We start from the raw sequence: 23,586 nt of genomic DNA on the forward strand, positions 1-23,586 counted from the left end.
TTTTAAGAACTGCCCCATAGTGTGGGGCATTCAGACATTCTTACTCATCTTTACTATGATGGATTCATACTAAAGTACTTCTACTACTGTGAATATTGTTTTGGCTCCTATACCACCATTTTAGAGATTCCTTAGATATTTTTGCAAGCTCCTACTCTAAAATGTTCTATAGTACTATAGGACACTTGTTGGTAAGGCTGCTGGGAGAAGCACTTTCCAAACCAACCTACCAATGCTACACTTATAGCAACTGAAGTGCCCAAGTTTTTGACCAATACTCAATCCACAGATCAGAAAAAAAAACAGGTAATAGGAAGGACTATTGAAAAATAATTTGCAACAAACAGTGCGAAAGGCAGAAAGGTCAAGTACTAAGGACAGAATTTATGTTACCACTGCCACCTGTTAGCTGGACTTAGCCACTATGTATGCCCATGACATACAAGTTTTAGTACCAATAAATGATTCAATGAAAAAAAACTATAAGTTAAAAGTTATCTGGAGTCACGTGATGCGGTGAGCACGGTCCGACGTGTTTCGGAGGGCTCCAGGTGCCACACTTCGTTTTCGCCGTGTTATAGCCTGCAACACACAGACTTAGAGAGCCAAATCGGCATCGGAGTTTGAGTACATGTCCATTACCAACTATATGCAGCGTTCGCCATCAGGAATGCCCATTCGAGCTGGGAAAAAGGACAGAGAAAAACCGAAGGGGAGTGAAGCTAAGATGGCGGCCGGGACTGAGGCGCCGGTTAGCCCTGCCGAGCCAGAATTATCCCCAAACATGTCTGAACAGCTTAAATCGCTGCTGATGGAGGCCTTAGATGTACAGCTGGCCACAATCTCCTCTCAAGTAAAGGACATCCATACAGCTTTAGCGGAGTTCAATCCACGTTTGGAACTCATAGAAAATCGAGTGAGTACACTGGAAGATGACACGAATACCCAGAATACGAGGCTCTTACAGCTGGAAAAACAAGTTAAAGAACAAGCAGACAAAATAGAAGACCTCGAGAATAGAAGTAGGAGATCTAATATTCGGCTTTTAGGGCTACAGGAAACCTTAGCTGAAAAGAATTTGGGTTCCTTCTTGGAAAGCTGGCTACCCGATGCTCTACATCTGCCGGAACTGCTACCGGTTTTTCGGATCGAGAGGGCCCACCGTCTGGGACAGCGCAGAGAGGGAGAGAGCAGGCCGAGGATTGTGATAGCAAAAGTCCTCAATTATGCGCATAAGCAAGCTCTTTTACAAGCATATAGAAGCGTTCCTGACTTGGCCTATGAGACTCACCGTGTTCGCATTTTCCAGGACTACTCCGCCAAAGTTTCTGGTCAAAGGAGAGGCTACTCACAAATCTGCTCGACGCTTTTCAATAAGCAAGTGCGGTTTACTTTGCAATACCCTGCACGGCTGAAAGTTTGGCATGAGAATAAAACGCACCTCTTCGAGTCGCCTGAGTTGGCCCAGCAATTCCTAGCGCAAACATGGCGCTGAGACGTGCTCAGTAAGTCCGTTCTATATTTTTTGAGACACATAGGTTGGCAACTTGTGGCGCAGTATTCCTGGCGCACGACGGCATAAATGGCGGCAGATATGGTTGCCCCTGTTTTTTCCTTCTTTTCTCAGTTTTTTTTTTTTTTCTTTCTCTGCTAAGCTTAGCTAACAGGTTGCACGTACATACTTTGATTTTGCGTAAGCCCCTGGATTACAGGAAAGTTGGAGACTGGGACCGGGACAAGAGGGAACCGTACCTTTGCAGTCATCGTCGGGCCTCAGCTCCCCTCAGCTCCAGGAGGGTTCTGTTCCAACCGTGTCCCTCAGACAATTTAATATATATATATTTTTTTCTTCCTTTGGGACACATCGGTTGGCAACTTGCGGCGCAGTATCCCTGGCGCCCGAAGGCACAAATGGCGGATGTTATGGTTGCTCCTGTGTTTTGTCCTTCTTTTCTTCGTTTTTCTTTTTTTTTTCTTCTGCTAAGCTTAGTTAACAGGAAGCCGGCACATACTTTGACTTTGCGTACGCCCCTGGATTACAGGAAAGGTAGAGACTCGGCTCGAGACAAGAGGGCAACGTACCTTGGCAGCCATCGTCAGGCCTCAGCTCTAGGAGGGATCTGTACCAACCTCGTCTCTCAGACACTTAACACTCAGGACTTTTTTTTGGTTTTTTCTGTGGCAAACAAAGCTAGTTGTTTCAATTGAGGTGTGGCACCCGCCTGCATTAAATTGTGATTCCAACCCACACCGAGTGAGGCATAAGATGGATAGGGTTACGGGGGGTTTAGGAGGGAGGGGTGGGAATGTGTCAAGGGTTCTGCATGCATAGCCATAGTGTCTGTTGGCAAAGAATAGCGGGCCGACTCAGGAGGGCAAGATACTCTTTGCAGAGGCCATTGAGGTACATTATCTGGGTGGGTGAGTCCGGGAGATGTCTCACAGCTTGGTGGCAGTTTGGGCTGCAGTTCAGGTTTCTGGTGCAGGTGCTTATTGTTACATTATTCTTACTCATTCTTTCCAATGGGAGATAACACAAAAATTGTCTCTTGGAACGTAAATGGGTTAGGGTCACCGATTAAACGGTATAAAATACAACAACTAAAGAAAAGTAACCCCATGGTAGCATGTATCCAAGAAACGCATCTCTCTGTCAAGGAGAGTCAAAAACTCCAGAAGAATTGGGTGGGAGCCTGTTATTTTTCCCCTGCTAAGGGGAAGAAAGGAGGGGTGGCTATTTTAGTACATAAAGATGCTTCCTTTGCTGTCTCTCAAACCATTCAGGATCCTGACGGTAGGTTAGTGATGGTTACGGGCACCCTTAATGGGCAGGTAGTAACAGTATGCAATATCTATGCACCAAACGTTTATTCTCATGCTTTTTACTCCTATGTTCTAGCACAGCTGGTGGCACACGCCCACGGGTATGTCGTTGTAGTGGGCGACTTTAATTTTACACATGATCCCAAGATGGATAGGTCGCCCCCAGGTCTTCCCCTCAGGGGTGGTGCAGTGAAAGGAGCCGCGTTCTCATGCCAGGAACTCTTTTTGATTGACTCCTGGCGAACGTTGCACCCCTCTGAGAGGGACTATACCCATGTCTCGAGGGCTCATATTGCTCTGTCCCGAATAGACTACATTCTAACCCCACAAGATGGATTCCAGGCGCTTTCCAAAGCTGAAATAGGCCCCTCCACGGTATCAGATCACGCTTTGATATGGGTCGAACTGCGCTTCCAACACAGGGAGCATAATGAACGTTTTTGGCGTTTCCCTGGTTTCCTAGGGGAGGATCAGGAGTTTAAGGACTTTCTCCTTTCTAAATGGAAGGAGTATGATCTTCACAATCACTCCCATCAACAGCAGCCTCAATTATATTGGGAGACGGCTAAAGCCGTCCTCCGCGGAGAGATCATTTCTTATATGGCTTCCAGAACAAAGCGGTTGCATCAAACAATATTGAGGCTAGAGTCTCAATTACAATTGCACAAAAAACAACTCTGCCAACCCCACTCAGGCACACCAAAAGGCATATTTTCACACACTGCGAGATATTAACTGTCTACTTCATCAAAGGGCCCTTCAAACAGCGGAGAGGAATTTCTTCCAATATGGCAATAAGGCGGGTAAGCTCTTGGCCTCGTTGGTTAGAGCACGTAGGGGGAAAACATTCATTCCAGCTATGAAAACAAAGGAGGGGAAGGTAGTTACCTCTCGCAAGGATATTTGCGAAACTTTTCGTGTTTTTTATGAGTCCCTATATACTGATGATGTAGCTGGAGGGGAGCGTGAGGAGGAGGAATTTTTTCAGGGACTCCCTATCCCTACGCTCTCAGCCTCTCAATTAGCATTCCTGAATAGACCAATCATACCGCTTGAAGTCGAAATTGCCATTTCCACATGTAAAAAAGGCAAAGCCCCAGGACCAGATGGATTCTCCTTTGATTTTTACAAACTGCTACGATCACAGATAGTCTCTCCACTCACTTCTTTTTTCAATGATGCCACTCAGACAAATTCGTTACCAACCCATTTTAACACAGCCTATATTACAGTTCTCCCTAAACCGGGTAAAGACTCAGCAACCTGCCTCGTATCGTCCCATCTCATTACTCAACTGTGATCTCAAGCTCATATCCAAAATACTAGCAGACAGGTTGGGACATCTTCTGCCCCACCTTATCTCAAAACATCAAGTGGGTTTCGTCAAGAATAGACCTGCCTGTTTCCACATTATACGTCTGGTCTCCGCAATGGCGACGTCCATACACAACAAGGTCCCGGCATTGGCCATCGGGTTTGACTCCGAAAAGGCGTTTGACCGGGTGTCTTGGCCATATGTGTTTTCATGTCTAGGGAGATATGGATTTTCTGGCACTTTTTTGACTTCTCTCGCTTTTATATAATAACCCGGAATCCCATATTGTAGCAAACGGGTATAAGTCTGAAGCGGTACGAATAGGGAGGGGGGTGAGGCAGGGCTGCCCCTTATCTCCCTTATTATACATTTTGGCCATAGACCCGTTGCTTCGGAAAATAGTCCAGACGGCAGATATTCAGGGGATTGGGGGTGAGGGATGTGAATTTAAGGTGGCCGCTTTTGCGGACGATATCTTGATATTTCTCACCAACCCATGGAACTCTTTGCAGCTCTTATTGTCTATACAGTCGGCCTATGGTAGGTTTGCAGGGCTTCGAGTGAATCAAGACAAATCAGAGGTGTTAGACGTGGGGGGCAGAGTACGAGACGCTTGGACGGGAAGTTTCCCGCTTAAGTGGGTTACGGGTTCAATGAAATATTTGGGTATCCGCATCCCAGAAGTTTTAACGGATTTGTATAAAGTAAATGTTGACCCATTACTTCTTGTTACGAAGAGGGCTCTTTCCCGGTGGCAACCCTTACCTCTCTCGATTTCAGGCCGAATACAACTGTTTAAAATGATGATTTTGCACAAATGGATCTATGTCCTGCAAATGCTGCCCATATGGTTGACGCAGAGCCACTGTAAGGAACTTAATGCCATGTTGAATAGATTTATTTGGAATGGGAAAAAAGCTCGTATCGCCCTACGAACTCTAATGAATCCAATTCAGAAGGGGGGTCTGAATTGTCCCCGTGTCCGTACTTACAATCTGGCAGCGATTATGAGGCATCTGCGGGACATGCTGGGAGGAACTTCTCATTATACGCCCCTGACAGACCTTCAAGATTGGATGGGGGTTCGGTCCTTGAACACTGTAGTCCAGCTGCCTGCCACTTATCTATTACCGATAGTAGCTGTTCAACCATGGATCCGTGCTTGTAGAAGTGCATGGGTTTTTTTGTGTAAAAAGATGTGTCTTACTTCTACAGTGACTGCTTTCTTAGATATCTGTGATCACCCACTCTTCCCACCTGCAATGGCGCTATCTGTTTTTCATAAATGGAAACACAAGGGATTGACATGGGTCTACCAATGTTTCTCTAAGACTACAGGGCTTCTGTTAAATTTCTCCGAGCTGCAGGACGAGCATCACATCTCCAATGCTGACCAATTTGCTTATTCACAATTAAGACATTTCATAAGTACTAAGCAGAGCCATTTTGAACCTTTGTCATCCTTTTGGAGCCTGTATAAGTTGGTTTTCACTCAATCCCAGCGGAAACCGACTATTGCGGAGTACAGGCAGGCACTTCAGGAGGTACCGAACATAGACCGTGTATCCCCTGTATTTGATCGCTGGGTCCGGTGGCCGAACTTCACACTGTCTAAAGATTTTTTCAAATTGTTTTCGAGAGCTACCTAATTGGTCAGAAAGCGTATTGTACCGGGAGCTGCAATATAAATTTTTGCGACAGTATTTCATGACTCCGAGTAGAGCCTTTAAAGCCAACATCACAGAGTCATCTCTATGCTTGAAGTGTAAACTAGTAGACGGCACTTACACCCATTACTTTTGGTCCTGCTCCGTGATATTGGCATTTTGGTCGCAAATAGTGAATACATGTAGCCAACTACTTCAAAAGTCCCTACAGTTGGACCCGATGTGGTGGCTTTTTGGAGCAATCCCAAAGTATGGTTCAGAGCTGTCGGTAGACGAGTCTAAATGTATACGTAAAGCTGGATTGATTGGAAAGAAGGTGATTCTCACGGGGTGGGTGACGGAGGCAGCCCCGACACATGAACATTGGTTTACCTTGTTTATGAAATTATATACTTTGGAATACAGTAGTGCCAAATTTACCTCAGCTAAACGTCGGTTAGAGGTAGAACGAATATGGGAACCTTTAAATACTTATTTGCGTCCAACTACGGGCCCATAAGTATTTCAGCCATAGATCTCTCCAGCTGAGAGCCCCTTTTGACAATACGATGCTAGCGGTATGTATTTAACTGATACTGAAGACACATGGGGCGGGGGGGGAAGGGGGAGGGGGTTTGGCAAATTTCTTACTTCCGGATATACACACTTGGTATCTCCCACGGGCAGACTGAGGTTTAGCTATTGGGTCGGGTGGCCAGCTTAGAGCATAACGTTGGAATCCGAAATTGCGGGTCCTTCAAGGATCCCAGCTTCTCAATTCTAGATTGTGACCATCCTTCTGTATTTTGTATTTTGCTATGTCATTTTGTATCTCTCTCTGTACCCACTGTAAGGCTCACTGTTTGGTTCCTGCAGTTCCAAGTTATCATTGATGTATTTTGCCATTTGCCGGTTAATATGTTGAAAACTTAATAAATATATTTCACAAAAAGTTATCTAAGTACATGGCAATTAATACAGATAAACTCTTTAAATATAAAACAGAAATTATTCTACTAAACAGAAAACTCAGACACCCCCACCATTAGTGTTAAATAATTCCAAAATCATGCCTTCGACAAGGTATGTGATCTTGGAATAATAATTGAACCTGAATTAGTTTCAAACAACATCTCAAAGTTAAAGGGTATTTGAAATTAATGACATTAAGGCAATTAAAATCACTTAAAACACAATGATTTTAGAATAATGCAGTCCGTAATCTTTGCAAGCAAGATTACTGCAACACCCTGTTCTTGGGCCTACCAGCATCAACCAGGCCAACTTTTACAAAATGTGGCAATACTAATGGGGAAAAGAAAATGAGCATACACCAAGCCTAATGGCCCTACATTGGCTTCCAATTGATTCATGCATTTTTTTAAAATGTTATGTATCCTACATAAAGTAAATTTGGTGATCAAAATGACTGGATGAAAGCTACAATGTGTTTACACTCCTCAAAGAAACCTCAGATCAGCAAATAAAGGCCTTCTGACTCATCTATTACCACAGCTAGATTAACTCTAGTGCGAGACAGAGCAATCTCACTAGCAGGCCCAAAGCATTGTAATGAGATGCCACCTGAACTAAATGCAACCAGATTTTAAAGTTTTTAAAAGAAATCTGAAAACCTGGCTATTTAAGAGAGCTTATAGCACTGACAGGCAATTTACTAATCTTATTCTCTTATATTGTTCTTATCTATATTTTATTTTGATTTTAACTTATTGTAAAACTTGTTTTATTTCATCTGTGTATTTTAAATTTATTTTATACTCAAAAGATGTATTTATATTCTTAACCATGTAAACAGTTGTGAAAGTTTTTACTAAACGACTGTCTAGAAAACCTGGTAAATATAGATTACCTTCCACTGTGTGCCATATTGCCATAGGTGCTAAAATACATATGTAATACTAAAAAATAAAGTAGATATAAAACTGAGCAAATACAAAACAAAATTAATGTAGAATTAAAGTCAATCATGAAGCTTTAGCTTATTTTGAGTAAAGATTTCCACCCCATATCATGCCACCTACAAGTTTATAAAAAAAAAAGACTAAATTTGCACAAAGTAGTTTATGCCAGATGTATCTAATTCACAAGTTTAGATTTTGCAGTGATGCCAGTCATATTCCATTTAAACCCAACGTACTTATCACCAAAACCTTCTTGAACTTATTGCCAGAAAGGAACTGTAATCCAAGCAGATGCAGACATCAATATTTCAATTCTTTTTACAGGAGACCTGTAAAGAGACAATGAAATACACAGCTCAAATATTTATTTCATTGTCTTCACAGGTCTCCTGAAGGATTTGTGAAATGTTGGATCTGCTTGGATTACAGTTCCTTTCAGGCAATAGGTTCAAGACGTTTTCAGCAATAAGTTAAGTACTTTGGGTTTAAATGGAACGTGATGACATTTTGGCATTACTGCAAAATCAAAAAGGTGTGCATGAATTTTAATGACATACATCTGACATGACAAAAGTTGTGTGCAAATTAAAGCCTTTAAGCTTTTAGGTGGCATATGACATGGGGTGAAGTCTTCACTCAAGAAAAGTGAGGTTAAGCTCCATGTTTGATGCCTTTAATTCTACATTTTGTTTGACACATTAGCTCATTCACAACTTTATTTTTTTTATTTTTATTTACTTATTTATATACCGGTGTTCGATTTTACATATTACATCGGTTTACATTTAAACAAAATTTGCAGGAACTTATGCGTTACCTTTGTCATATACATTATTCTTACATTGTGGAAGGTGCTCTATTTTGTCAGTCTACTAGAATGAAACACCCTTTGACATAAAAAGTTACACAAAAGTATGTTACTTGTATCTTACCTCCCCTCCATTTGCATATTCCATAACAAAACATAAACGATCATGCGTCTGAAATGAATATTTTAAAGCCTGAAATATAAACAAAAAGCCTTTAGAACAAGGACCTATTCTGCTTTCAGCATTAGTACCAAGGTATCATCTTACCAGATTACAACATACATCTAACTTCAGCATGGGGGTGATTAGAACGATGGACTGGGAACCAGTAGACCTGTGTTCTAAGCCTTCTACTACTGACATGTTCCAACCTTGAGCAAGTCACTCTCACATTTTCTAAGCTCTGAAGCAGGACTCCTTATACACGACAATGTAAAGCAGAGTTGCTTACCTGCAACAGGTGTTCTAGGACAGCAGAATGTTAGCCCTCACATGGGAGGGCATTGGATGGAGCCTGGCAGGGAAAACTTGTCAGTTTCTGGAACTTTGACTCAACATACTGAGCATGCCCAGCATGCCCTAATTCACACATCCATGTAGGGTCCCTCTTCAGTCTCATAACAGAAGTATGAGTAATGTATACAAAAAAAATAGGAGAAACCCAACTCTGCAGGGTGGCGGGAGGGTTTCGAGAGGACTAACATTCTGCTGTCCTGGAGAACACCTGTTACAGGTAAGCAGCTTTCTCCTAGGACAAGCAGGATGGTAGTCCTCACATGGATGAATCCCTAATCCCTAGCTACATACTGCTCCAACACAAGAGGGGACCAACATGCATCAACCAGGTGCCAACTAGCACAACCACCACAGTGCTTTCAGTAACAGAGGGGGAGACAGCCTGAACCCAAACAATGGGCCATAGGCAGGTAGAGTTGGGTTCCACACCTCAAAGATTCCAAAGGACAGACTAGATAGGGATGGCCGATGTGACTGGTTTGGCCAGACAGTGAAGCAAATGTGGGGAGAGAACTCTGTTGCAGCCCTGCAAATCTCCATGGGAACTGCCCACAAGTGGGCAGACGTTGCCATGCTTGACAGAATGAGCCTTGACATGACAGATGTAACCCCTGCCAGGGTATAACAGGAGATGCAGTCTGCTAGCCAGTTGGATATTGTCTGACAGGAATAGACTGGAGGTTGCTGTTGCCAAAAGAAATGAGGAGTTGGGTGGACTGTCTATGGGCTTCTGTCCACTACAGATAGAAGGCTAGGCTCTCTTGCAATCCAAACTTTGCAGGGCTTGTTTGCCTTGGTAAGAACGTTAGCAGGACAATTGACTGGTTAAGTCCCTTAAGCAGGAACTTAGGATGCATACACAAGATCAGCCTGTCAAAATTTAGGGTAAGATGGATAAGTCATTAAGGCCTGGAGCTCACTGACCCTATGTGCTGAAGCAACCACCACCAAAAATATGACCTTCCAGGTCAGGTACTTCAAGTCACAGGAGCACAGTGGTTCAAAAGGAGCTTTTATCAGTTGAGCTAATAGCACATTGAGGTCCCAAGACAGTAGGCAGCCTTAGGAGAGACGTCAATTGAAGTAGGCCTCGCACAAAGTGTACAACTATAGGCTGTACAGATATGGGTGTACTATCTACACCTTGGTGGTATGCACCAATTGCACCGAGATTAAATCTGTTAAGAACTGGTTTTTAAGCCAGCCTCTGATAGGTGAAGGTAGTCAAGTAGTTTATGTGGGGCAGGAGAACAGATCTAGGGCCTTCTGCTCACAGAAAATCTCCACTTCAGTCTGTAGGACTTTCTAGTAGAAGGCTTTCTGGAAGCTACCAGGACCCAACATATCCTCCAAAAGATCAAGCAGCTGCAGGATCACTCTCTCATCCAGGCTGTGAGCAACAGGGCCAAGAGGTTGGGATGCCACAGCCTAGCCCTGATCTTGCTAGATGAGGTCTGGGAAGTCCCCAGACTGATCGGTTTCCATATGGACAACTTCCAAAGGAGTGCAAACCAAATCGGGCTTGGCCAATGAGGGGCTATGAGGATCATAGTCCCTCTGGCCTCATGAAGCTTCAGGAGTCTTTGTAACTAGAGGAAACTGAGAATACACATATAGAAGTCCCCTGCCCCAATGTTGGGCAAAGGCATCAGGCTGGTTTTCTGTCCAACCTGTTCAGGGAGAACAGACTTTCTTGTTGCAGGGGGACATGAACAAGTCCACCTCCAGGCTTCACCAGAGGCAGATGATCCAGTTAGCTAATCCCAGTCCAGAGACCACTTGTGGGGTCTGAAGGCACACCTCAGCCTGTCTGCTATCATATTCCCTGTTCTGGCTAGATACATGGCCCTGAGTACCATCCCGTGGGACAGGGACAAGGACCAAGTCTGGACTGCTTGCTGACACAGGTATGATCCTGTGCCTCCCTGCTTGTGGACATATCACATGGCAACTTGACTGTCTATATCAGGACACCCAATCTGAGAGCCCGTGTATACCTGATCACCTGGAGCTCCAGGAAGTTGGTTTGACACTGCTTCCTGGGCAGACCATAAGCCCTGGGTAAAGGTCCCCTCTACATCAACTCCCCACCCTAAGCTGGACGCATCTGTGGTTAGGACAATTTGGATAGGGGGATTTCGGAAAGATATTCCCTATTCCAAATATGGGAGAGCCCACCACCAGGACAAAGTCCTGGAGAGGCAGAGTGACTGATGTGAGTCCAGACATTGTGCAGCCTGGCACTACTGTGATATCAGGGTCCATTGGGCTCTGTGCTTATGTACACATGCCAAGGGAGTGACATGGACAGTTGCAGCCATGTGGCCCAACAGCCTCAATATGTGTAGAGCTGAAACCTGCTGGCTCTGTTGAATTACTGCTGCTATGGATGCCAAGGTGACCACCCTGGAACAGTAGGAAGGCTTTTGCCTGAACCATGTCTAACAGGGAGCCTATGAAGTCCAATCGAGGTGACTGACAGATGGGATGTCTGGTAGTTGATGAACCCTAGTGATGCCAACACCCAGATGGTCAAGCACAAGGACCAAACTACCCCTTGCCTGGGTGGTGCTCTTGACCATCCAATCATTCAAATAAGGGAAAACCATGCACTCCCAGTCTGCAGGTGTACACCCACCACAGCCAGATATTTTGTAAAGTCATGTGGGGCACATGCTAGCCTGAACAGCAACACTTTACACTGGAAATGTCTTCCCACCTCAAATCAGATACTTCCCGTGACCTGGGAAGATCCATATGAGTATGCATCCATTAAATCAAGGGAGTATAGCCAGTCCCTTTTTTGCAGGAGGGAAATCAGGGTGCCCAGAGAAACCATCAGGAACAGGTGTCAAAAAAAACCCCCCAAAAAAACCCAAACAAAAAACACCAGTTGAAGGTCCTTAGGTCTAGAATGGAACAAGTCCCCCTGTTCTCTTTGGAATCAGGAAGTACCAGGAGTGGAATCCCTGCGCTGGTGGGACAGGCTCAACTGCTCTGGCTGATAAAGAGGGCAGACACCTCCCGAAGTAGTACCTCCTGATGCATTATTGGCCCTCAAAACAGGCTCGGGGGGGGGGCAATTTGGCAGGACCCCCAATAGATTTAACTGGTATCCTTCACAGACTATGAACAAGACTCACTGGTTCAAAGTTATACTGGGCCAATGATATGCAAAGAATCACAGCCTACCCCCAACTGGGGGATTCAGTGTCTGGTACAAGGTGGCTGGCTTATATTCCCTACGATCCAGTCAAAACCCTGTCCCAGGATTTGGTTGGGAGCAGGCTGGGGCTTGGCCTCTGATGCCTGGGATGGCCAATGAGCTCACCCTCTGCAAATAGAAGTGAGGTGCCAGAGGATAGTACTTCCTCTAGCAGTAGAAAGACTTCCTGACCCTGCCTTGTGACCTCCTGGCTGAGAAGGGTGGGTCTCATGGTAATCTCAGTTGGGCCACTGCATCCCTCACCTTAAGATATTCTCCCCCATACCCCTGGTTGGAGATCAGAGGCCCATAGCCATGCCATTCTGCAGGCACAGTTTTGAAAATATAGGTACGAATGAACTTAAGTTTTCTACACACCAGTGATAAAGGGGGTCCTGCTGAGGCAGTTGCTCAGCCCCCTCTTGCACCTTGCTTCCAGAGGTTGTAAAAAAAGTATTTATGTAGAGCTGTAAGGAGGCAATGCATGCAATAAGCATGACCCCTTGGAATATTTTCCTCCCAAGAACGTCCATTGCTCTGTGATCCTTGCCCAGGGCACTTGGTTGCCTTGAGAGAAGATTTGACTACCAATTTGTGTGACAGCTGATGCTTCTTGAATCCAGTAGCCTGTTGAATGAGGTAAACCCCATCCATCTTCCTGTTAATGGGAGATATAGCAGCAGGTGCTCCCAGATCCTCAGCAGCAACTCCCTAAAGATCTCATGCATCGGGACTTCCATGATCTCTTTAGGAGTCTCTACAAACTGGAGAATTGCCAGCATCTTCCTCCATTAACTGACAGGGGATAGCCTGTACAAAACCTGCGAAGGTCAGGTCCTCTGGAGGAGACCTTTGCTTATCTGGAGGAGTGTTCTGAAGGGAGAGCCTCCGAGTCCTTGGAGGAGGATTCCACAGTGTCATCCCCCAGGGGTCATACAAGCCTCATCCTCACTAATCTACAGGGGATGGGACCCTGGGTGCTCTGCCTTTGTCCAGAGACATGGGCATCGGTGGCACTAATACTGGCCCTGGTAAGCTGGATTGGGGCTGCAGACCTCTGACTGCTGGCCTTGGAGCTTCCTCCTCAGAGGAGCTGGCAAAGAGCAAAGTATCTGTCGGGGGAAGCACTGATGTCCTGCCAGGCATAGACAGCCTCCCGGGAACAGATACCAACTAGACCAGTAACTGACCAATAAGCACATTGAGCTGTTCCAACAGCAGTTCCAGCAGGGTGCCGCCAGTTCGATGCACTGCAATGCCTGTTGGACCACCAGATGGACCCTGCACTTCAACTCCTCGAACATTGCTAATGCTAAAACAGATTAGGAGGCAGGTGGCCGGCCAGATCTTCCTCTGAATCCTGAGGTGGATTGGCAACTGGCAATAAGACTGGTGGAGACCGTCAGGGACCCTCGGCATTGGAGGATAGGCACTCACCACCACTGGGTCACTTCAGGGGCATTGCAGCAGAAGCCGGCATCTTCAAGCCCGGCACAGTGCATCAAGCATGACTGGTACCGATGCTTCCTCGTTTTCTCTGTGCTTGGCCCAGTCTTTCCCCCAGTGCAGAGGTAGATGACAATGAACCTGACATCTGACTTGGAAGAGACATGGGCCGGTCCCTGGTGCTCCTATCAGCCGTGTCAGTGGGGCCATTGGTTCCATCAATACCATTGGCAGTGTCCATTGGTGCAGATGCCTCAGATTCTTGCCCCAAAGATCTCCATCTTAAGCTGAGCACGACATCCCTTAGGAGTCATCTGGGTGCACATCTAGCAACCCCAGATGTCATGCAATGCCCCAAGGCAGAGGACACTGTGGGGATCTAATGAACATGATCCTCAGACACTGGGGGCACCGACAGAAACCGGATGAGGCCATGACAGACTAAAGAAAGAGGGACACGAAGACTGACAGCAGGCAGTCAATGCCAGCAGGCACAGAGGCATCACAGCCATGGGAGGGGGAAGGAAGTGAAAAAAGACTTACCAAATTGCTGAAGCAACTAACTAGGGAAACTGAAGGCAGAGGGATCAGAGATTGTGTAAATTCAAACTCAAATGGGGTAGTGAAAAGTTTTCCCAAGGCAATTTACAACAAGAAAAGCCATGAGCTCCCTCTCCCACGAAGCGAAAGCTCCACAGAAAAAGACTGAAGGGGGACTCCATATGGACATGTGGATTAAGGCATGCTCAAAGTTCCAGAAACTGACAAGTTTTCCATTCTAGGCTCCATCCAATGTCACCCCATGGGTGAGGACTAGCATCCTGCTTGTTGTAGGAGAAGCACCTAGGTTTGAAAGTACTGAAAAACATGCTAGCTTACAATTCTTGACTAAAAGTAATACAAGTTGCCATTCACACAGAGTTACAAGGTGGAATACTGATTTCACAGTATTCCAGTTCAGCTGATCCCAGAGTCAGCTGTATTGAAATGCTATTTGAGAAAGTAGGCTAAACCTTTCAAAATGGCAGCAAAAACAATGCTTATTCTTAGATTTTGTAGCACTTCAACTGTGACCCAAATGGAAATACCACACCCATAATGATCAAGGCCACTTTTAATAGAGTAGGTCCAGGCCCATTTTGCACCAGCAGGTTCCCCCATAGTTTGGATACAGCTGGTGAATATTTGCAGAAGCTAGTGTCCCCAGACAAGGTGGATTGCATGACTATAGCTCTTTCAGTCCTGGTTGTAAAGTGCTAAAAATTAGATGTTTTCTATATAGCTTTTAGCTTAATGAGCAGCAGATATTTTTCCATAGCACAACTCCTTTGATGAACTTTCAGGAAGCATATGCTTCTGAACAGGTAGGGTTAGAAGGTAGTTGTGAACATGGGGGCAGGAAGCTAGTTTTAATGTTTCAGAAAAATTCTTTGAATGTTATAGTGCTATAAAATTAGAGAGCAAAGGAGGCAGTTTTTGCAGAAACGAGACTACTTTTTAAATAAAAGTAATCACAGTCATCTGCTTAACAATTCTAACAGTTCTAAACTAACATGGCCAGATCCAAGCACAACCTTAGCCTAGTAATAAGTACAGTTACCATTAAAAAACCAAAGCAATCAGAACTGCTCTCGAAAAGCTACTGAGAACAAAAAACCACTTGCCGTTAAGAATGGATGTCTAGAATTCTGTAACACACGATTTTCTGTAAGTGTATGTGCTACTTCATCCTGCAAAGTAAGCATGCCAACGTGTGAATGTATGTGCCAAAAGAAAAAAGTTTTTAGGACGTTGATACTAAGAGCCATAGCTAGCCTATAGCCAATGACCACAGCCATAGGCACCTCAGTTCAAGGGTGCATGCATACTCCCTTTCCCATCCCATGGTTGAAATTTCAATCCCACAATTTTAACAGACTGTCTACAGATCTCAATCAGCAGTATAACAATACAGTTCAAACAGCTATTTGAACCACATGGGGCTCCATAGAGCAGAGCTCTAGTTCAAATAGTAGGGCTGAGCTTTCAAGTATGTGCCAGAAGATGTCATGCCTGCAGCAGAAGCAGCCTATGAGACAGTAGGAGCATGGGGATTTGGAATTGGGAGGGAGATCAAGTGAAACAATAGGGGATGAACAGTAGCTGAATGGGGCCTGTCACTTAGAGAGCAAAGGGAAAACGGGAACTAGGGGGTGGGAGAACAGAGGAAGAATGGGAACTCAGGTACAGCAAGAGTAAGCCAGCAGGGGAAGAATGGGGACTGGAGTGAAAGCAGGGGAGGTGGGAGAGAGCAAGTGAAAAATGGGGATTGAAAGGACTTGTGGATTTATAGATTCAGAAGGTCAAGAATCAAATAAACTGTCCACACAAAGGTAGAAAACACTTTTTAGAGGAATGACAGCTTTGAGAAGAAGAATTTTATATCTTTGAATGTTGCTCAGTATAGGTGGAAATTAGTTTATGTATGTTTCTCAGTGCTCAGATTCTGGCTTTTTAGAATTGCCATTTCAATTGTCTGCTTGTTTGTTTCTAATTTGTGGTCCCATGTTCTATATCATGGAAGGGATGGCCTGTATTCTGCTTGTGTGACCAAGGGATTGTACTAGATTTTAGTGTGTAGGATCTAGAGTTTTATTTTTCCAATAGGTGAATTTGTGTTCTAGGGCCTGTAGTAATTTGTAGTGCAGCCCTTCCATTAGATAAATTTAAGAGTCTTGTGTGTTAGTGTTATAGTATGGTGGTTGCCTACAAAAGGTTCAGAGTGTTTCTGGCAGGGTTTTGTGGTGCATCACAAGTGCCTGCTAGTGGAAAGAATTTTTGCTGTCAATGAAATGTAAACCCTAATTAGTTTAATGTAATCCAAAATCTTAAAGCTTCAAGAGAAAGAGGGCATGGTTTAAAGGCACACTCCTATTTCAACCCGTACTGCTTAACAGAAATCATTTTTATATTGGAATATGCTGGGATAGGTTGTAGATTTACTGTGCATGACTAAGTAGTACAAACTGAATGAAAGAGTAAGTCAGTTAGGTAGAGGTTAAGGATCATATCAATACAGACCAGAGGGTCACACTTATGGCTTAGATTATAAATATATTTTAAGTTAAAAATTGAAGGCATCAAAGCTGTTGTGTATAGGGTGAGGTTGCACTTTGCTTGGCCATAGTTGCCAAATTGCCTGGCTACAGCCAGCTGGAAGCCACAAGTTCTGTTCCTCTGGCTTACCTTTGCAACAATGACTTCCTTCTTCAAAATCTTCATAGCATAGTAGCGTCCAGTTGCTTTTTCTTTAACTAAAATTACTTTTCCAAAGGTACCCTTCCCCAGCAGCTTAAGATATTCAAACTCATTCATAGTCTTGAATTTAATAGCAAAACAGAAAATGCATTATAATTCATAAAAACATTCAGCTATAGTCATGAAAATCAATTATATAGTGTTATATTGCATTCTCTTGTAAAAGTACCTTATATACAAAACTACGTAGCACTCTTGGAATTTGACTTTCCCCATAATAAAGAATACTTTAGTGTTGTCCTGGTGGTAGTTTAATGGACTCTACTGCATTTTAATGCATGCAAGAATTATTTAAAATCATGCACAGCATAATTCATACTCAATATACAATGCATAACTCATATGAAGTTCAAAACATCAGATAAGGCTGAAGGGCTATCCCACTAATATGTTACATTTATGAAAATGGGAGGGAATGAATAAGCCCTATAGGGCAGGGGTGGCCAACTAGTCCTCAAGATCCACAAACAGTCCTTGTTTACAGGATACCCACAATGAATATGCATGAGAAGATCATACAATGCAAATCTCATACATATTCAGATATATGCAAACCAGGCCAGTTTGTGACTCTTGAGAACCTGTACTGGACATTGCCTATGCAGGAGTGGCCAAGACCAGAAATAGCAGTCTCAATGCAGGCTTGAGAGACACGATTCAGACAGCAAAAGTTACTATTCCCCACATTGGCATCATTTATAGCACACATAGAAAAGTTAAAGATTGGATCAAGGTATGAAAAATTGGAGAAATTATTTACCTGATAATTTTGTTTTCCTTAGTGTAGACAGATGGACTCAGGACCAATGGGTATAGCAGTTGGAGACGGATCAGATTTCAATCTGACGTCAGCCCTAGTACATATACCCCCGCAGAAGTGCAGCTCTTCAGTATTCTCCTCGAAAAGCATTGTGGATATATGTGTGACCGACTAATTTGAATAACTTCATAACTCGATCTGGTTGAATTGGCTACAGCTGGAGACCGCCAGTGCCCTCAACCAGAAAACATCAACACCCGGCAGGGTGGGTGTCCTAGATGAAGGAAAGCATGGCTTACCCTTGAGTCACTCAAGCATTCCAGAGTAACGGCAACCGTGGGTGGGATGCTGAGTCCATCTGTCTAAACTAAGGAAAACAAAATTATCAGGTAAGTAATTTCTCCATTTCCTAGCATGTAGCAGATGGACTCAGGACCAATGGGATGTATAAAAGCTACTCCTGAACTGGGTGGGAGGCTGTCCGTGACCCACTTAGTACTGCTCTTTCGAATGCTGTGTCCTCCCGAGCCTGAACATCCAGGCAGTAAAACCTGGAGAAGGTGTGGATGGAGGACCATGTCGCCGCCCTGCAAATCTCGGTGGGTGACATCTGTTTCTGCCTAGGACACTGCCTGGGGTCTAGTAGAATGGTCCTTTACTTGTAGCAGCAGCGGCTTACCTGCCTCTACGTAGGCCACCTTGATGACTTTGATCCAGCGGGCTATGGTTGTTCGCGAGGCCGCTTCCCCTTGCCTCTTCCCGCTGTGAAGGATGAATAAGTGGTCCATTTTCCTTATGGGATCAGACATTCCAAGTATGTGGATAGGAGTCTTGCCGATGTTGAGGTGGCATAGACTTCGAGCCTCTTCTGAATTCTTATGCTCATCTGGCGATGGTAGCGAGAGTTTGGTTGATATGAAAGTGGGACACCACTTTGGGTAGGAACGACTGAACTGTGCGTAACTGGATGGTTCCCGGGGTGAGTCTGAGGAACGGCTCCTGGCAGGACAGTGCTTGTAGCTCGGATATACGACAGGCTGAGCAAACTGCCAACAGGAAGGCTGTCTTCAATGTTAGTAGGCAGAGAGACAGGCTGTGAAGAGGTCTGAAAAAGAGTCCTGCTAAGAAATCCAGGACCAGGTTGAGGTTCCAAAGGGTACTGGCCACTTTAGAGGGTGGTCGGATGTGCTTGACTCCGTTTAGGAAGCGTGAAACATCCAGGTGAGAGGCTATGGTGTCGTCCTCGCGCTTGGATCTGTAGCATGACAGTGCGGCCACCTGTACCTTGGAGTTGAGGGACAATCCCTTCTGTAGGAATTCCAAGATCGCAGGAATTTTGACTGAGTGTGGTATGTCGTGGTCTTTGCACCAGGCTTCGAATATTCTCCAAATCCTTATGTTAAGAGATGTAGAGAACTTGCACGCTTGGAGTAGAGTGTTAATTACAGCCCCCGAGTATCTGCTCTCAGGCGAGCCTTCTCAATGGCCAGACTGTAAGAGAACAGAGTTGGATCCTCGTGGAGGATCGGCCCTTGTTGGAGCAGGTCTGTGTGGAGGTAGTGGCAGGGGAGTCCCTGTCAGTCTTTGCATGTCTGTGTACTAGGGTCTTCTTGGCCAGTCCAGGGCCACAAGTACTGGTCCCCTGTGTAGTCCGATCTTGTGAATGATTGCGCCTAATAGGGACCACGGCAGGAAGGCATACAACAGAGTATCCTGTGGCCAATTCTGCACCAGGGTGTCGATCCCCTGGGACTGAAGTAACTGGGCACTTGGGCGTTGGACCAGTTTGCCGGAAAGGTCCATGGTTGGTGTTCTCCAATGGTTCACTATCAGTTGGAATGCTGTGGTTGACAGCTTCCATGCTCCTGGGTCTAGAGACTTTCTCTGCTGAGGTAGTCTGCCGTGATGTTGTCTTTCCCGGCAATGTGGACGGCTGAGATCTCCTGGAGGTTCCCTTCCGCCCACGACATTAGGGGGTCTATTTCCAGAGACACCTGTTGGCTTCTGATTCCTCTGACGGCTGATGTAGGCCACTATTGTGGCGTTGTCTGACCGCTTTGTTTCGGAGTCTGTGACCGAACTGTAAGCAGGCTAGTCTGACTGCCCGGGTTTCTAGGCGATTGATGTTCCATCCCAACACTTCTGCATTCCACTGCCCTTGGGCAGTTAGCTCTTTGCAGTGTGCGCCCCATCCTCGTAGGCTGGCATCCGTGGTGAGCAGGATCCAGGTCGGTGAGGATAGTCTTGTTCCCTAGCTCAGGTAGTCGTCCTGTAGCCACCATTGTAGTTGGGTCCGAACTCTGCCTGGGAGCTGTAGATGTACGGTGTAGTTCTGAGACAGTGGGTTCCATTGTGATAGAAGGGAGCGCTGTAGGGATCTCATGTGAGCTTGTGCCCATGGTACTACCTCCAGAGTGGATGCCATGTGCCTGAGGACTTGTAGGTAATCCCACGCTGTGGGGTGAGTTTCTCTCAGCAGGGTTTGCAACTGGTTTCGCAGTTTTGATCTCCTTGTCTGTGTTAGGATGACCTTGTCCTCTTTGATGTCGAAGCGGACTCCTACGTATTCTAGAGACTGAAAGCTGCAGACAGCTCTTGTTTGTGTTAACCATCCATTCGAGGCTCTCCAGTAGAGTTTTGACTGTTTGTTGCCTGGTGACTTTCCTCTGGGGATTTTGCCCTGATCAGCCAATCATCTAGGAAAGGGTGTACGAGGATCCCTTCCTTCCTCAATGTTGCCGCCACCACCACTATGATCTTGGTGAACGTCCGGGGTGATGTGGCTAGCCCGAAGGGTAGTGCCCGGATCTGGTAGTGACGGTCCAGGATTTTGAAGCATAGGAAGCGCTGATGATCTTGATGGATCGGAATGTGTAGGTATGCTTCCGACAGATCCAGGGATGTGAGAATCGCCCTTATTACGGAGCATAGGGTTTCCATGTGGAAGCGGGGAATCCGCAGGTGGCGGTTGACAGACTTGAGGTCCAGGATGGGCCTGGACGTACCTTCTATTCCATTTATTTTATCGGCCAAGAAAGTGTCCAGCATTTGTTGTGGAGGCACTGGGGTTATGGCCTCTAGGGCCAGTAATCTGCTCAGCATAGCCTCCATTGCCACCCTCATGTAGGGATCGTGGCAGGGGGATTCCACAAAGTTGTCCGGAGGAAATCCAGGTAGTACCCCTCTCGAACGATGGTTAGGACCCACTTGACCAAAGTTCGACCCATCTTTGGTAGAATAGGGCAAGTTTGCCCCCTATGGCTTCTTCCTTTGGACGGGTCGGCTGATTCTCTTTGTGGGGAGTGGCTGGGGCCTGGACCTGAGCTGGTTCCCTTCTTGTTGTGCCTGTTCCAAAAGGCCTGGTTCCTGCCTGTAGCACGAGGCACTGTATGGATTGAAGCACTGTGAACCTCTGCCCCTGGAGGATCGGGGGAAGGGTCGCTGGTTTCTCTTATTCCTGTCCTCCGGTAGCCACAGCAGTGGGGACTCACTCCATTTGTCAGCCAGTTTCTCTAGTTCACTGCCAAACAGGAGGGATCCCTTGAAGGGCATCCTTGTGAGTCTTGTTTTGGAGGATGCGTCAGCTGACCAGCTTCGGAGCCAGAATTGCCTCCTGGCTGCCATAGCTGACACCTCTAGCTGCAGTGCGCACTAGGTCAGAAGCAGCATCCGTAAGGAATGATACAGCTGGCTCCATGGCTTCCCCAGGGGTGTTGCTCCTGGTCTGTGATAGGCAAGCACATGTAACCACAGTGCAGCAAGCAGCTATCTGTAGGGACATTGCGGCGACGTCAAAGGACTGTTTAAGGATGGACTCCAGACATCTCTCTTGGGCATCTTTGAGTGCCACGCCTCCTTCCACTGGGATAGTACGCTTCGAGACTGCGCAGACCATGGCATCCACCTTTGGGCATGTCAGGTGGTCTTTGGCTGCCGAGTCCAGAGGATACATGGCTGCCATAGCCCGTCCCCCTTTGAACGAAGACTCTGGAGCAATCCATTCCAGGTCAATTAGCTGTTGGACGGCTTGTAACAGAGAAATGGCGGGAGGTCTTATGGAGTCCCTCTAGCAGGGGATTCATCTTAGGCTCCCCTGAGGCACTTGTGCCTGGGATAGCAAGCTCCTTCAGGCTGCTGGTGACTAGGTCTGGAAGCTCGTCCTTGGTGAAGTGTCTCATGGTCCGGTGAGGCTCTGTCCTGGGGGGGGGGGGGAGAGGGGGTAGGTCCCCCTCCTCCAGGGACTGACTCCTCCTTAGAGAGGACTGTGTCCCTGTACGTGGGACTTCCGGGTGGTGGATTCACTTCCCTGGGCCTAGAGGGGCCCAGAGCAGAGGTCCTCTGGTGAAAGCTGTGGCCGTGGTAGCGGAGGTTCTGTCTGCATGTGAACGAAGGAGTGCAGACCTTTGAAAAATTCCACCCAGGAGATAGACACTGGGTCCAAGCTAGGGGGCGCTGTGTCCCTGGTGGGTCCTGTTTGAGTAGGTGTCCTGCTGTGAATTGCTAGGTCCGGAGTACTTGAGGAGCTAGCACTCAGGCCCGGATGGGACGGGCCCTGGGCTTGATCCCCCAGGGCCTCCTCGCACTGGATACACAGGGAGTCTGCCTCTGTGTTGTGCGGCTCTGATGTGGCATGCTGGGCAGAGGCCCTGAACCTTGAGCTCCTTTTCCGGAAGTGCCATGGATATAGGCGTGTAAAATTTTATGCGCTCCGGTGTGCACGGCTCGCGATGGCAGACAGGGCGGCGAACAGGGCCAAGATGGAGACTGCGACCATGAGAGCAATATGGCGACCACCTTGGAGGGTCTCCACATGGGAGGACCCTTGGATCCAACTGGGGCCTAGCCCTGCTAGGGCGGATCAACCCGGTGGCACTGGTCCCAGCCGGCGACCTGTGCGACTCCAAGCTTCGGAGACCAGAGACTTTAAACAAGATTTCTACCTTACCTTGTCTCGGTGCTTCCTGGTTTTGTTCCGGGTGGTCTACGGCTGTAGGGGAGAGGGCAAATACCTTCACCGCCTCGCTTGAGTTTGCACCCACTGCCTCTCGGCTGTGCCCGAAATTGGGGGCTAGGTTCCCGCCGAGGGTCGGCCACCGGACCAAGGCTCACCTCCGAGGGGCCACGGAAATCACCTTGGGAATTCTCAAATGGGGGGAGGGACCTGAGGGTGTCACTGCAGGAGAGCCGGGCTCGCTGTAGAGGTAAGTTGTTTCTTCTTAATTTGGGTTTTTCTCCGTTGAATTTTGCTCAAACGCTGGGTGCAGGTAGTCCCTAACTGCTATGGAGACGGAAAATACTGAAGAGCTGCACTTCCTGCAGGGGTATATGTACTAGGGCTGACGTCAGATTGAAATCTGATTCGTCTCCAACTGCTATCAGGAGTACACTAATACCCATTGGTCCTGAGTCCAGCTTCTACACGCTATGAAATATACATTTAAAATACTGTTTTGAGCGAACCACCCACTGTATCATTCATTTGGAAATGCATTAGTTTGAAATCATAAAAATGTGAACACTGAAATCTGTGCTTCCATGAGGAAATCTGAGACCCATGAAAGGCCATACCACTTTGTGTTTTGGTTTGACAAGAGAAACTTCCATTTCTTCAGCTCCGTAATTCTCTGTTGGAGAGCCAGACCGAAAGTCCATCATTTCCTCTTCTTGTTTCTTAAGGCTGTCTGCAACTGCTTGGATGACTTTTGTCCATTCTTCCCTGGGAAAACAAAACAGGCAAGTATAGAAAAAGTGGCCAGATATAGGACAATACTGAAGTAAACTAATATTTTCACAATTGATTAAAGTAAAAAAATGAGGGGGAATGGACAAGGTAGGGATGGGAATCTT

General features: G+C 46.2%; 1 protein-coding gene across 3 annotated transcripts in view; it reads right to left on the minus strand.

Annotated features, from left to right (window-relative positions):
* The window catches only part of AKT1 (AKT serine/threonine kinase 1), a 305,064-nt gene that overhangs the window by 82,953 nt on the left and 198,525 nt on the right, over positions 1 to 23,586 (minus strand). For all 3 annotated transcript variants that reach the window (XM_029598073.1, XM_029598072.1, XM_029598074.1), the window contains 4 exons: positions 23,308 to 23,455; positions 16,908 to 17,039; positions 15,347 to 15,412; positions 8,639 to 8,707 (listed from right to left, as the gene is read on the minus strand). In XM_029598073.1, the coding sequence (XP_029453933.1) occupies positions 8,639 to 8,707; positions 15,347 to 15,412; positions 16,908 to 17,039; positions 23,308 to 23,455 (415 nt within the window). The remainder of the gene's footprint in view (positions 1 to 8,638; positions 8,708 to 15,346; positions 15,413 to 16,907; positions 17,040 to 23,307; positions 23,456 to 23,586) is intronic.

The sequence above is a fragment of the Rhinatrema bivittatum genome, chromosome 4 (assembly GCF_901001135.1).
Source record: "Rhinatrema bivittatum chromosome 4, aRhiBiv1.1, whole genome shotgun sequence".
Taxonomy (NCBI): Eukaryota; Metazoa; Chordata; class Amphibia; order Gymnophiona; family Rhinatrematidae; genus Rhinatrema; species Rhinatrema bivittatum.